Source organism: Chanodichthys erythropterus, chromosome 14 (genome assembly GCF_024489055.1).
Source record: "Chanodichthys erythropterus isolate Z2021 chromosome 14, ASM2448905v1, whole genome shotgun sequence".
Classification (NCBI taxonomy): Eukaryota; Metazoa; Chordata; class Actinopteri; order Cypriniformes; family Xenocyprididae; genus Chanodichthys; species Chanodichthys erythropterus.
The window spans coordinates 30,878,994-30,894,216 of record NC_090234.1 but is presented as its reverse complement, the minus strand read 5'-3'; the positions used below and the strand labels follow the sequence as shown (position 1 = coordinate 30,894,216).

The window sequence follows — 15,223 nt, the reverse complement described above, 5'->3', positions numbered from 1 at the left end:
CGCCATAATATACATAAAAGCACGATACTCTGATTATCCTGGAGGCTACGCGACAATTGCACCATTTTGTCACAACAGAAGGAAAAGTCAATTTGAAGGGGGGCTGCTATGGGCTTGTAATTGGGGAATCCACCCATGGGCTGTTCCTAAGACTGTGAGGTGGAAATTACATCTGCTCATATAGTTCTCTGTAGGCCTGACGATGAAGATGTTATTAAAGTATAAAATATTATTCCGTTAAAAATAGTAATCAGGTTGAAGGAAAACCCATTTTGTAATGAAGCCGTCTATTTTATATCCAAAATGAGTACACTTCATAGTAAATTGTTATTATTATCATCATCCCACAACCCATAACAAAAAGGTGAACAATGCATTTTATTCAAATAAATTAATAAATCAAGTAGGCATATAACAGACACAAATTAACACTTTTTGACATTGCATTTCTTTTCTTAGAATGAACTCGTTTGAATAAAGATACATGGGGTCAAGTCAGCTAAAAACAAAAAAGTTTTGAAGACTTTTTGTCGCACTGTAACGAGTCTGATTTACGTGGCCCCTCGACTTGAAGCCATAGCAACCGCAGACAAAGACCGGAGGAGGTTTACTGGGGTTTGTCCTTTGATCTGTCTCCATTTCAAATAAAGAGTCAGCTCAAAGTCTCCGCTTATTCAGAGAGAACTATCCTTCACTCAAGCACACATTCACTATTCTGGCAAAACATTAAGCTTTTAATACCACACACGAATTAAAGCTTTTTAACAGGTTATACAGGGAAATTATCATAATTAAAATTATGGAGCATTAGGAAATATGCAACATTACTGAAAATTATTACTTTATATAAATGCATTTATAGTACAATAAACAAACTCACGCTGGATTTGTATGACATCAAGGTGTGCGCTATAGGGATAAAACAAGAGTTCTGATTGTGTCAGGCTCATATACACAAGCAGAAACTAAAATAATTTAAATTAAATAGACTAACCGACTATATTTTAATATGTTGCAATGCACCTAAAATAAAGCAAAACAAATAAAAAAAGCAGAGGGGGAAATAAATCAAACTCTGAGTCTCTAATCATTTACCAAAGAATAAAATGAAGTTTGCACAGATATTTGAAACGTTATAAAAATTATTTTTGAAACTGATACGAACAAAATAAAAAGATGGGCGTCTGTAGGTAACAGCCTCATATTAGCCCACTATTATAATCATCCCTAAGGTAATAAAGCGGAGTGTTCAATAATATCCCCAAATGCAATAACACTTTGTATTTTAGTGTTGTGTTAATACTTTCTCAAAAAAGCTAAAGGCAAAAATTATTGAATGTTTTTTTTTTCTCTCTCTCTCAAATGTCACCGAAAGCTAGGCATTTGTGTCGAATCTGCACCTGTTTTTCCACAATTGTATTTTTAAGTTATTCGTTGGTAATGTTATTCACGTAAATCCAAGTCACATTAACCTACATGCAAAAAAAAAAAAAAAAAACGCCAGACATTTTACAACATTACTATAGTTCAATTTCACTCATTATACCCCCATTTCAAATAAATTCAATTTCATTTCAATTACACATTATTTCCAAAATGGTTCCTGCTTGCTCTTGTTGTAAACGATTCGTTTTATTGCAGGGGAATTATCGTTGTTGAAATGAGTTTGTCATATATTGTCTAGTAAAAAGAATGAAGTCATTATTGGGAGATCCCTTGGCGAGAAATTAGGCGAGCAAAATCCTCTCTGCCACACGGGTCCCATTGAGATTAATGAAAAATATGTAAAACGTTTCCTTTTAATTTTCCTCTGAAAGCACTTTGCATACATGCATTTTCTCTGCTGGGTTGATATCAGATAATTTATGAGAGCAATCTCAGCACATAACCATCAGGACTGTGTTTCAAGCCTAATTGAGTGCTGTCAAGATTAGGTAAGGTCCTATTCGTGTTAATTGTATTGTACTCTCTTTGGGAATACTAGTAAATGTATTTAAATAATTCCGCCTTGTGAGCTGAAAAGATTATGTCAACTTACAGGCATAATAGAAATGTCATGAAAAATGACAAAGAAGTGGGAGGAAGTAGCATTTCACTGACCTATAAGTACGTAAATCCTTTAAACCCTGAATCTTTGTCTATACAGATCAGTTTCAAGCTAATTAATAAAATAAATGGTGCTTTAGTGCACTGATCAGAGGATTCATTCTACTGCTAAATTTAATGTCACATAACAAAAAAAAAAAAAAAAAAAAAAAAATCACATACTTCTATTACAAACATAAATAACAATAATGGCACAGAAACATGGTCAAAAAAAAAAAAAAAAGAAAGCTAGTCTAGTATCATGCCATAGTGTCAATCAACAATCAAAAATTTTCTACAGGCTTAAATGACTGAGGTTCAGTAGGAACTCTTGTGATTGGCTGGGTTGTGTTAAAAGGATGGTTAAAAAAATAAAAAATCTCATTTACTCATCTTCCAAACCTGTATGGATTTATTTCTTCTGCAAAAAAAGAAGAAGAAGAAAGAAAAATGTGTGGTTTGAATGTTTCAACATTTTTTTTTTTTTTTTGTATAAAGTGCTGTCAAATCGATTAATCGCATCTACCATAAAAGCTTGTAATATTGTATATAATACACACAATTGTATACGTGGTTTACGGGGACTCTCCATAGGCGTAATGGTTTTTATACTGTACAAACTGTATATTCTATCCCTCTATTACAGAAAACTTTAGTACGTTTTTTTAAGCCATTTGGTTTACGAGGACACATTTGTGTCCTCATAAACCATGTTTACAAGAACACACACTCACACACACAGGTTTGTTTTACTATCTTGGACCTACCCATCACAGAAAACATACACTTTTAATAAAACATTGTTTAGTATGTTTTTAAAGCCATTTTAAATATGAGGACTCATGAAATGTCCTCATATTTCATGTTTATGTCATAATACCATAATACCCATGTCATTATACAAATTTGTGTCCTCATAAATCACAAAAACGTGCGCGCACACACACACATATGCTTTTATATATACATATATAATAGATGCAATTAATAGCGATTAATCGATTTGACCGCTAATATATATGTATAATTTATAAGAAAATTGTACAATTTAGCTAACTAAACACAGGACAGCTCTAGATGAATCTCATTGCATTGGCCTATCAATACTACAGTCTTTGGATCTGATTGAGATTCTTCAGACGTGCTGAAAGAGCGCTTAGAGCGAAAGGGCTTGTCTGACATGAGTCCAAAAAGACTATTCCATAGAAAATGAAAAATAAATGAGTGCAAAAGGCAGAGAGCATGGAGGGGTGGGGGGAGTGTGGAGAGGTGTGGGACGGGTGCCAGGCCGTCAGCTTACTGTCGGGCCCTTTGGGCCGCTCACAGCAGCGGCTTCCATATTTCTGTTTGCGTCCCCAGGCTGGCACGGATCTCAGGTCGCTTGCTACAGACACTATTGATCACGCCATATTCAGTTGCGCTTTATACAGAGGCTTTTATTACCATAGTGACCAACTGAACCATCAACCATTCCCCCCACCCCCATCCCAGACAAATCCGCCCTAGTCATTTCTGCCAAATATCTCATCAGCTCGTGGGAGACCAGCAGGAAGGAGCGGGAACATAGCGTACTGCAGGATGTATTCATGACAAACACGACATAAACAACAACAACGCCCTCAAGGGTGGAAAGGATGGTCATTCATTGGGAATGACACCCTAAAGTTTTATTTCAAAAGAGGCATTCTTGACAAAGCGTGTGTGAGCAACACTGGTGAAATAGACAACGGCGGCACATCTTGGCCATGTTCACGGAGACTCCGAAGCTGGATGGAGAGATGGGAACCACTGACCGGGTAACAAAGCCATGGAAAACTGCTGATATTTACATAGAGGGATCCCTCGCGGAGCTCTTTGTGTACGTGTTTGCGAGCGAGCGTGTGGCACGCCGCGTAGAGCTTACGCCAGGCTGCAGGCACATTCAAGCCTTGTCTTGAAGAACAAACTGGCTTGCTGAGTCCCCTGAAACAAAGGCCTACAATTTAGAGCAGCTCACAGGCTCATTCTCTCGATGTTGGTTTTAGTAAATTCACGGAAGCTTCTTGGCGAATGGTGCTTTGATGTGCCGGGGCCTGGAGGAGCCTTCGGGCTGAATGGAAGCTCAATGGCAGGGCAGCTCTGTTTGTTTGCCCTTTTCGTCGGGCGTGCACAACCTTCACTATGGCCAATCGTCTACCCTAACACGAGACGAGCAAGGGGCGAGCAAGACACTCACACACAAATGCAAACTAATGCATAAAATGGTAATGCACTAGGGATTTCAGAAGCCAAAATAATCAATCAATTAATAATTAAGTATATCGCATAGCACATCATCTCCGTTACTGGTTAAACAATGCACATATCGTTTTAGCTCTTGACGTGAAGTGCACGGCACGACCAGCATGGTGCAGAGTTTGATGTCTGAGGAACCCAGATTTGGCTCACTTTCCTTGAACAGTTGAAGCCATTGTGACAATGTTCTGAGCCTGCTTCAGAGATGGCATGTCAATCATACTGCCATGAAAGGTGAAAGCCCCCTGAGGAGAAGAGAACAGAACACAGGTTGAATAAAAATAAAGGTAGATATTGTCTTGAAGAACATATCCTACTACACAGCTTTAATGCAATGTATATATAACAGAAAGAAAGAAGTATAAGATTCATGAATCCCCTGGAGAAATCCAAGGAAAGAGCTCGCTCTATCTATCTATCTATCTATCTATCTATCTATCTATCTATCTATCTATCTATCTATCTATCTATCTATCTATCTATCTATCTATCTATCTATCTATCTATCTATCTATCTATCTATCTATCTATCTATCTATCTATCTATCTATCTATCTATCTATCTATGGATTTATTTAAATGCTTGTGTTAATGGTGTTTATTGTAGTGAATCCAATGCTATCTCATGACCAATTCGTACATATTTTACGAGGTAGCTAATTCGTACAAATTCATATGACCTCACTCGTATGAATTCCTACGATTTGTCTAAACCCCAGTGATGAGTACGTTTAGGGGCGGGGTTAGAGGTAGGCCATTCGTATGAATTCATACGAAATTGGCAACTCGTAAAACACGTACGATTGATCAAAAAAATGTGAGGTCGTATGAATTAGTACGAATTAGCCACTTCGTAAAATACGTACAAATTGACGTGAGATCAGGTTTGCGAATCAGTAACTTGATGTTAGCTTCCAGTTTAAGCCAGTGTTTTATTCAAGCTGGTTGGGAATTTAAAAGTACTAAAGAAAAAAAATACTAAAAAGCTACTAAGAAGCATGAGAATGAAAATCAGCTGCAGGAATTAGAGCTGGAAGTCTTTTATTTGCATGCCAGATATTCCTATTCACTGCACCACTGGACTGAGATCGGATATTTCAATCAGCCTACGCAGTCATAACCTCTTAAGAAGAAAGAGTTTTAATAATTAAATGGAATATGCATCCAAAGAAACTAAATCTGCAGTTAAGCTGTATCCTAAATGTAATGTTGTGCTGGTAGAGTCTAAAAATGATGTGTTGAGAGGCAGTAAAACCTCAGGTGGGTATTTTGCAAACATTTTCTGTAACAAATTTGCAAGGAGATTGAAAAAAGAAAAAAAAAAAATACAGGAAAACACAAAATAAATCGAGCAACTGTGTCCCGGAATCTCAGTTTGTGAGCAAAGAGCCGATCAGGGAGAGTGTCGCTGATGCACCCCCAGGCCATCCTTAGCGTAAGAATTACTGGCAGATTGTACATTACTAGCACATCTCAGACACGCGCAGCCCTACCGAGCAGAAAACACAGGACTCAATGATGCACTAAATTAGGAACTATAATATTCAACACCTCATTTGATTTTCTCAGACAAAAGCTACAGTGCAGCATGCATCATGGAGGATGTCTTGATGCTATATCAGGCTGGAAAATAATACATATCTCTGTGTGGAAACTCTACTGGATGTGCACCTTTCCCAACTTCTGATGCTCCTCGAATGCAGCAATCAGCTCCGTGGCCCACTTGATTCTCTCTGGACTGGGGGCAAATTCCTCTTGAACGGCCTTGATCTGGTTGGGGTGAATCACTTGTTTTCCTAGAAAGAACCAAGTGCGACAAAATATAACTAACAACATAAACAGTAGATAAATAATAGAGAATAACATATTTAATGGCCATATCTCAGAATGAATGAATGAATAAATAAATAAACTGAAATCCTAAACACCCATATTTCAGAAACATTTATAATAAAAAGTAAAAATACAAATAAAATGTATTAATAAAATATTACTTTTTCCTTTAACCACCTATCGCAATGTACAGGCCAATTCATTCCACAACCAATAGTGTCCAATAATAAGAGTGAGTAGTATTTGAGTGGTCATGTGATCTCAACATGTAGAATAAATATTCATTTATTTAGGTGTAAAACTTTTTTTTTTTTTTCGTGCACCATTAACAGTGTAGCCCACTCACATACAACACTACAGGAAGTGACTATTCTGTAAAAATAATGGGGGAAAAAACATCATCTAGGATTATTTCTCCACATTTAAAGGGCTTTGGCTCAGTAGAAGCAAAGGCATTGGTGGGTATTTGCTACTCTTTCTCCAGTACAGCTCCCTGACCAAGAATGAATTTAAGGGACACAGCAGGGACAGAGGATGCTATGAATTATGGGTGTCATCCCGATTTTCGCCTTGTGCCCCGCTGAACTCTGAAACTTTACTGCACGCTTAGTTACACTCCAATCTGAAGCAGCCTCTGTGAGACTTCACTTGCTGTTTTTATTACAGGCCTGTGTGAAAGCCACACACATGCACAGTCACCTCAACACACTTCATACATACACACCACACATAGATATAGATGTCAAGGACGGCAGCATCAGCTACGTGTGTTAATGATCCAACGCTGGGGTGAAAAATTGGAGGCGACTACAACAGATGACCATGAAATGATCCATAATGTGAGGTGAGAAATCCATGCACTTACTAAATCTACCTCTAAAAAACATGTTCTGTGAGCATCTGATCATTTCAAATGATTTCTCAAATTAATTTTTTTATTTAGTTATTTTTATTATTCCATAATCTAATAATATGTTAATATTGATATTAAAAAATATAATAATAATGGGTTTTAGAAAGACATAAATAAAAAAATAACAACAACAATAATATAATACAATATAAGAATATAATACAATATAATAACTAACAATATTAGTATCATTATTATTTTTATTCATGTAGGGCCTTTTTAAAACCCAAGGTAGCTTCATTGACAATGTAGGTGCCATTTTCAAATATACATTTCCTTTTCCACCCTACTTTGCAGCACCGGCTAAGAAGCTAAAACGGATTACGGTCATGACGGCTGAAACCTTATTCTCAAAAATAACATCTGTCCAGTGCTGCACCATAATAATCAAGTACGTTTTCCCAGATCAAACCTCTAGGTGATGAGATTACATTTAAGAAATAACTGTTATGTTCTACTTTAGCTCGTCTCTTAAAAACAAATACGGAAAGGTATCTGTCTGACAGCCGTAGAATTGAATACATGAGAAAACCATTAGCTCCATCTGTGGGTCTTTCCCCAGTTAACCCCTCTGAAACAGCTTCTGCCATGTGTTATCCATTGAGTTCCCACATAATTTAGCACACAATGTTACATATTGCAGCATAATGTCAGTCATATGTTAACACGGTCTTGCAACAGCACAGGTGTTACTTTCTGCATCTTTTACACATTGCCGAAGCCAAATACTTTAAGATACGACAATCTGATGATGCAGCTGGGAGTGAACGAGGCATCAGGTTAACCAATGACAGGAAAGCATGCGCTTCAATGTAAATAAACCAAACCAGCTTGGTGACTGTGTTTTCTTATTGAGCCAACAGTGCTGCAGACGGAAGAGTCACCAGTGTGTGTGTGTGTGTGTGTGTATACTGTCCCTCTGCTGCTCTGGAGGAGACGGCCTGTTGGATCAACACCCTAAAGCTGAGGCTCAAGGTCCATGTTTGTGACGCCCATCCCAGAAAAGACTGGCAGGGGGTCGTTCCCTCACATCAACAAAATATGCCCCTTCCCCAGACTGCCACCTGTTCAGGAGCTGTCTGTTCTGAGCCAGCTAGTGACAGAGTGAGCAAAGGGGGCGTGGTGAGCCAATACGCCATGCTGCTATTGGCCGGCTGCAGTGCATCATTAATGTTCCCCAATGCCATTCGGCCAATCACAGGGTGCCATCTGTTTTGAGTATGTCTGGTTGGCTCACTACCATTTAGCAGAGTGTCACTGTTAGATGATTCTCAAAATCTCACTTAGAAGCACAGAATCTATGAAAAAGTCCGAAAAACAACAATAGAAAAGGATACATGTGAATAAAAGAAAGGAGCAAAACCTTATTTAGAATTACCTTAATTCATTTAAACTTTTTATATTCTTTCATTATAGGAGACCAGCAAAAAAACAAACAAACAAACAAACAAACAAACAAAAAAAAAACGTATTCATTACACAACATCATATCTGTGTAGTTATGTCTCAATAATCTTTCTAAAGACATAAACAAGTCAATTCACAGGTGGGGAGTTCAGGGAAATAATGCTTAAAAACAATGTGTGCAATAATACATACAAGAGAAGAGGATAAAATTGATGGTAAGACACATCTTAGTTTGTAACTTTTTGGCATTTCTGCTTTGTACCAGATTTTACTGCTTATCTGTTGCTAAATTATTAATTTAATTAATTTAAAAGTATTTTGCCCAATTATTATTTTCAAAGATATATATTTACTTAAGAACATGTGTTGGAAAACGTTTCTCATGGTATATAAAATGCTTGATTAATTATTTGAAAATATTTTAAATAATTTTCTGATTTAAAATAAATAAGTAAATAAAATACATTTTCAAAATACAAAAAAAGTGTGATTTCAACTAACCATTACATTAATAATAAACATTCTGAGACCCCAATTATTGTATTTGCATTAAATATTATAGTAATAGATTTGCTCATGCAAGCCTAATGCAAAAGAAAAAGAAAAAAATTGGCTTAACTACATTTATCTGCATGCAATCTCTACGGATAAACACACACTCACAGACACACACTTCACACTGAGGGTGTAAACTGTAAACAGTGTTTCTGTAGGCCTCCTCACACAGGGACCTCAGACTAGCAGTGGCAAACAGAACGGCGGTGAGCTCAGCGCATGCTACACGAGGAGCTGCTCCAATTCAGACTCGCACGAGAGGCAGAAGAGAGTCATCAAACCCGACCCCACCTGCCTAATGACAGGCTGCTGAACAGAGCGCCCGGCTGATGGGCTGCAACATGGCATGATCAACCCGCAGGCTGGCTGCTGGGGAAATAAAAACAACCAACCTTGCAGTGGCACCCTGATGGATATCCCGAGACACCACAAACCATAAAATAATGATAAAAAGCAAATAATTCAGTTAGTATGATCATCACAGTATCTGCCAAAATACAAAACTCACTAAAGTAAAATTGTGGTAATTTAAAAACTAGTATTTTACATAGTTTGAAGGCAATCCAATATTAATTAATTATGATTTTACGGTAGTAATAATATTATGGTATTTTTGGAGAGACTATAATGGTTGTTAATGCACTTCAATGAATCGATGAATTCTCTTAAAATATTTTGTATTAAAAGTTTTTTTTTTTTTCAGAGTTGAATGATAATAAAATGGTGGCTTAAATTAAATTCAGTGTTAGATGGAATTATTGATGAGTTTTGATGTTTAAAAAAGTTTTCAAAAATTGGCACGAGGAAAACAAGACCGGAGAAAAGCGAGTGATCTTTAGCAGAGGAGTGTTGTGCTGGAGGAATGGCAGTGCAAGTGTATACAGAGATGTGCAGGGAGAACAGTGTGTATTCTGCAAACAGCAATTACATATTCATTAGCGGAGGCTCAGAGGAGGGCTGTGTCTGGCCTCCCGTGGCCAGTTACCCGCTCACCAGGACTCCACACACACACACACACACACACACACACACACACACACACACACACACACACACACGTTGCCTGGCTACAAACCCACACAGCGCTAAGCTGCGAACATACGTCTATCTCCCACAAACACACTCGCAAATAACGGATACACATTCACACAGGCATTAAAGAAACGTGCACGCATGCGCACACTGATAAACACATGCCAGTAACTTTCTTTGAAATTTCATGTACTGTATGAAGGACATTAAAAGCTTGGGTAATAAATAAAATCACTAAAGCAATATGGGAAGCATTATATAATGACAAATAACACAATTATAAAATAGATGCCACAAAGTGTTGCAGATATCAAATATAACAACCAGCACTAATGTCAGCACTAATAAGGTAGATAATATAAAATATAAGATGTAGAGAAACTCAAAGATGTAGGGAGAAATACTAAAAAATAAAATATTACAAAAACAACTCACTAATCTCCAGAGGATAAAATATATAATTTAAGAAATGAAATTAATATTTTCCACACAATATTTAATTGAGATATATTAAGGAATTGTGCAGGTAAAATACAAGTTGTGCTTGATCCATCGCATCTGTGACAAGTTGTCCATTACAATTTGTATTTAACCTGCAATATCCCTTTAAGACCGGAATATTATGATGTCAATCATTTCAGCCAATCACAGTATCTCTTATTTGTTTAGCATGTGCAACAGAATTTTTTACCTAGTTCTGCAAGTATATGCTCTATATGCTATTATGCACATGTTAGTGCATGTATTTTCATTAAGATCCCAAATCATTTGAGTCCAAAACACTCACTTAAAGGAGAACCAGGCCAGGATGCAAGGAGTACACTTCAGTACACACACACTTCAAAGGAAAAGTGAACAGAAAAGTAAAGTGATGCAGTCAGCGTACCAGTGAAGCCCATGAGCGCGCCCTCTCTGGCCTGCTGCCTCAGTCCATCCACATCCTGATAGTCGATGTAAACAAGGTCGATCGCCTGGAGACCGAATGCTTTGGTGGTGACCACCACTTTCTGCCGAGCGTACAGGAGTTCTTTAGCTTCCTTAGTGCGTGTGGCTCCTGCAGGTTAAAAGAGATCAAAAATATGATTTTTAAAAATCCCAGTTTGAATGAGCAGTTTGAAGGGGTATTAATGACACATTATTGTAAAACTGCATCTTTTACATGAGCTTATCATTATTTATGGTGCTGTCATAAAACAAAGCAAAACAAGAAAGTGGAAAAAAAGGTGCATTAAAGAGTGAGATAAAAAGATAGCAGACCTATGCTGGCACAGAAGTCATCTGACCCAAAGACAACTCCGTCATGATGAAGACCTGCCTTTGGCCCAAGATCTCGAAGTGCTTCACACACTGCCTTCAAGAGACAGAGAAAATAAAGAGCTGTGTGTGTGTGTGTGTACTTTGGCACTCAATCAAGTCACCCAGTCAAACGACTGTTATTTTCCACCAATACTCCCTTAATCGCTGTCCATGTCTCTGTTCTTTATATTGTGTTTAGAAAGGGAACTATATCAGATATTAAAAAGACACACACACACACACAATTAATGGACCGTCTCTGTCCCTGTGGATGGAGAAATCTAGAAATCTGTGAAGACCGTCCAAGGCTGCAACTAACCCCAGAACCAGGACTAGTGAGAGACAGTCTGGAATGTGATATGACCGTGTCAGGAGCGGAGCAGATGGAATTTCTTGAATGCTTTTGTTGGGTTCCAAATTAATTTCACTTCTTGCTGTGACTCTGCAATATTTCCCTGTCTTGGCTCTGGGATTCCGTCTAGCCAGCACAACAGTGCTTTTGGGGGAGGGGGAAAGAAAAATAATCAAAAGAAAAAAAAAAAAAAAAAAAAAAAAAAAAGGAACTGCATATTTTATAAGTAGACAAAAAACATGACGTTGGCCGTTTTTTTTTTCTGATAGGGGCATTTTTTAAATTTCTATCTCAAAATATAAGGTGTTATTTACCTTAAAATTCAGCAGACCCACAGCAGTTTCCACAAAGGTGACCAAGCGGATGGGTTCCTCAAGCTCTCTGCCTTTTAAGTACCGCTGAAAACTGTCAACAAACTGAAACAAACGCACACACAGTCAAAAACAGTTTAAACAGACGACATTACTCAGAAGCCAAGCCTAATTAAATTTAAAAACTTCTGACTCAGGGTTTTGGAGAAAGAAGATGAATAAAGAAATAATGCTTCAAAAACTTGACAGGATTCACACAGTCTTTGGACAACTCCTGTTTCACAGGGGCCCTCGAGATATACTACAGGTTCCTGTCTAAATTTACAAAGAAAGGAGCGCTGAATATGAAAAGGGAAGGGATGAGATTTGAGCTGTCTGGGAGTGCATTTCATTTCAGTTTTATGCAGAGCCTTGGCTTCCCCCGGTGGACAGACTCGTGAGACTTGCGACGTGTGATACGACACTTCTCCGCGCTATTCATTTTCCCGCTAATATTTGAGCTTACCTAAGAAGGCTTTAAAATGAAGTTTGGTGCTTTGAAGACCAAAGCATTCCGATTTTTTCCAACAGACCAGTTCACAGCTAGCCGTGGACTGCCAGTGGGGTTGCCCAAATTCCAAAATCTATCATCTGGAAACACACAAAAGCTCCCTCTGTCAGATATTTTCTTTTAAAGCCTGTACAAAAATAAAAGGAGGGGGGGAAGGGAAGGGAAGGGAAGAGAAAAAAAAAAAAAAAACTCAAAGCAGAAAAGTGTAATTCCCTGTCCCCCCGTTCCGTCTCTCTTTCACACATTGGGGACAGCAGATTAAAATAACCTCAGGTACGTCAAGGCTAGTTTTCCAAATAAAGGGTAAAATATCCCACACACACTTGTTTTATTAGCTCAAAGAATATGCCTTCATTGAGGGATTTTTTTCTAATGGGGGAATTTTAATCATCTCCCCATTCAATCTCAGTAGGATAAATCATATCTGAGAGATTTGCATAAATATAAACCATCAAAGACTTTTCATCTTCAAAGGGGTTTTCAAGACCCAATAAGCTTTGTACTGTAATCATCTGAGGTCACAACCCTGCAGGAGTAATGCTGCTATGGCAACATAAAAACGCCAACGGCTTAGCATAATATTCCCCTCGAACAGAGAAAAGGGAGGGAGAAGGTAGGGCTTTTTTAGCGGCCCTTCCATTTCCTCACTGTCTCTTTTATCAGACGCCACACTGCCCTCTCCGACGGCCCCGTATTTTTGCGCAAAATAATAGCCACTTGGCAGCGAAATTAAGCATTTATAGCCCTCAATCGAATGAAAAGCTTTGTCCCATTAGGACGTCAACGAGTGACAACAAATTACAGGTGTGCTTCTACTGCATTGCAGTAACGGGACCTATCGGCCCTTTCAATATTTACACAGCCTGGACAATGCACCGCACTTGTGCAAACGCTAATACCACTCTCAGGTGACAAGCTTTTCCGGTCGCTATAGGCCTCTTGTGAAAACCCACACTTCTCGACAACAAGTGCCACGGCGGCCCCATCCGCCATGATCCGGATGGAATCGAGGCAGGGATTTTGGGGCGAGAGAGCCGCTAGAGCGAAAAAGGCGGCAAGTGGATAAGTTTCAATTAATTCTCTTCAAAAGAGGGCCAGATTAAATGTTTCCGGCCTGCTGAAGTGCTCATTTCACCGTGTGGTGGTAGTGCTGGAGGGGGGAGAATTAGGAGCGGACGGGGAGGGACGGACTCGAGCTGGTTCCTTTCAGGACTCAGTAGTGTGGCGGCCAAAGAATGAGCACAGCTCAGAATCTGTGGGAGAATTGTCTGTGGACAAAAGGAGGAGGGGGGGGGAGAGTTACGCCTGTTATAGTCCAATAAGCCTTGTCAGTCATACAAGCACACAGAGAGAGGATAGAAAGGGAGAGTAGAAGATTTTCACACAAAAGGAAACAAGTAAGTCCATCTTTTAGCAACAAATCAGTCTGGAGGTTCCTCTGCTCATCTACGTGAAAAAAGGGGAAGAAAATAAACAACAGAGGGATTTAGGGTCGGCTGCCGGGACGAGAAGAAGAGGAGGAGGAGAGAGAGATAATCAGGCTTGTAGTGGTACGACTTTGTGTTGTGTGTTGGATTAGACTGACTGCTCATCACAGACACAAACACATACGCGGCGGAAAAAGAGATATTTAATGCTTAATGATTATTTCACAGTATAAAAAAACAACAAAAAAAAACAGTAAATGATTTTAAAGTAATGCTCAGCTTTGACAATAAAAAGTACCATTATTAAGCTCCCTCTTCATTCCAGAGTAAAACATGTTACACCACCACTGGATTAGTCAAACTAAAAACACCATTTTTAAAACAAGTAACTTTGTAAAAGGCATTAAAATACTGCAGTTAAAAATAGTTTATTCAGTATGTTAATTTTTGTTCAAGTTGTGGTCCGTCCAGATTTCCCTCACAAAAGCAACCATAGTTTCTGCAGTTATTCTTACTGTTGTAGGCCAAAAATAAAGTCAAAAAATTAATTTAAATGTTTAAAGCAAACAGAAATACAAAATAATCAGTTGTTGAAAATGTAATGAAAAAGGTTTGTCTGCCATTGATTGGTCAAACAGGTAGTCCCGCCCCCCAACTCATGCCATTGGTTGAGTCAATGTTGCTGTGTCAGACAGCACAAACAAACAGACCAATAACAACACAGAACCACAGTCCTTTTAAGAGGAATTAACCTACACATTTTTAAACAGTTTTTTTCCCTCAAGGATAGTTGTCACTAATACCAAGATACCACAAAAATATATTGTGGCAACAAAAAACTATGGTATTTTTTTACAGAACATGGTCAATTTTGGTAAGGATTATAATAATGTATCTAAACTGTTCAGAGCTGTGAGAGACAGCAAAAAGGAATGAAAGAGAAAGAGAGAAACACCCTCTCCTTTAATGTTTGTCTCACGCCACTTTCAAAGCAGTGGGCCCATGTCAGGTCAGTGCTACATGACTTCCTCTCCGCTCACAATCTCCCGTATCCTGCTGCGGCTATGAGCTCGACCGTGTGCAAAGCATGTGGAGAGCATGTTCTAACCCCCACCACATATGTGTGCATTTTTTAATGCATTCACACACACTGTATTACTCAATGTGACATATGTGTAGGGGTTGTAT

At 38.4% G+C, this 15,223-nt stretch overlaps 1 protein-coding gene across 3 annotated transcripts in view; it reads right to left on the bottom strand.

Moving 5' to 3' along the window:
* Positions 1-310: 310 nt before the first annotated feature.
* clybl (citrate lyase beta like) overlaps positions 311-15,223 on the bottom strand; it is a 106,454-nt gene continuing 91,541 nt past the window's right edge. For all 3 annotated transcript variants that reach the window (XM_067409507.1, XM_067409508.1, XM_067409510.1), the window contains 5 exons: positions 12,062-12,163; positions 11,357-11,450; positions 10,986-11,153; positions 6,031-6,155; positions 311-4,604 (listed from right to left, as the gene is read on the bottom strand). In XM_067409507.1, the coding sequence (XP_067265608.1) occupies positions 4,509-4,604; positions 6,031-6,155; positions 10,986-11,153; positions 11,357-11,450; positions 12,062-12,163 (585 nt within the window). In that variant the 3' untranslated portion in view covers positions 311-4,508. The remainder of the gene's footprint in view (positions 4,605-6,030; positions 6,156-10,985; positions 11,154-11,356; positions 11,451-12,061; positions 12,164-15,223) is intronic.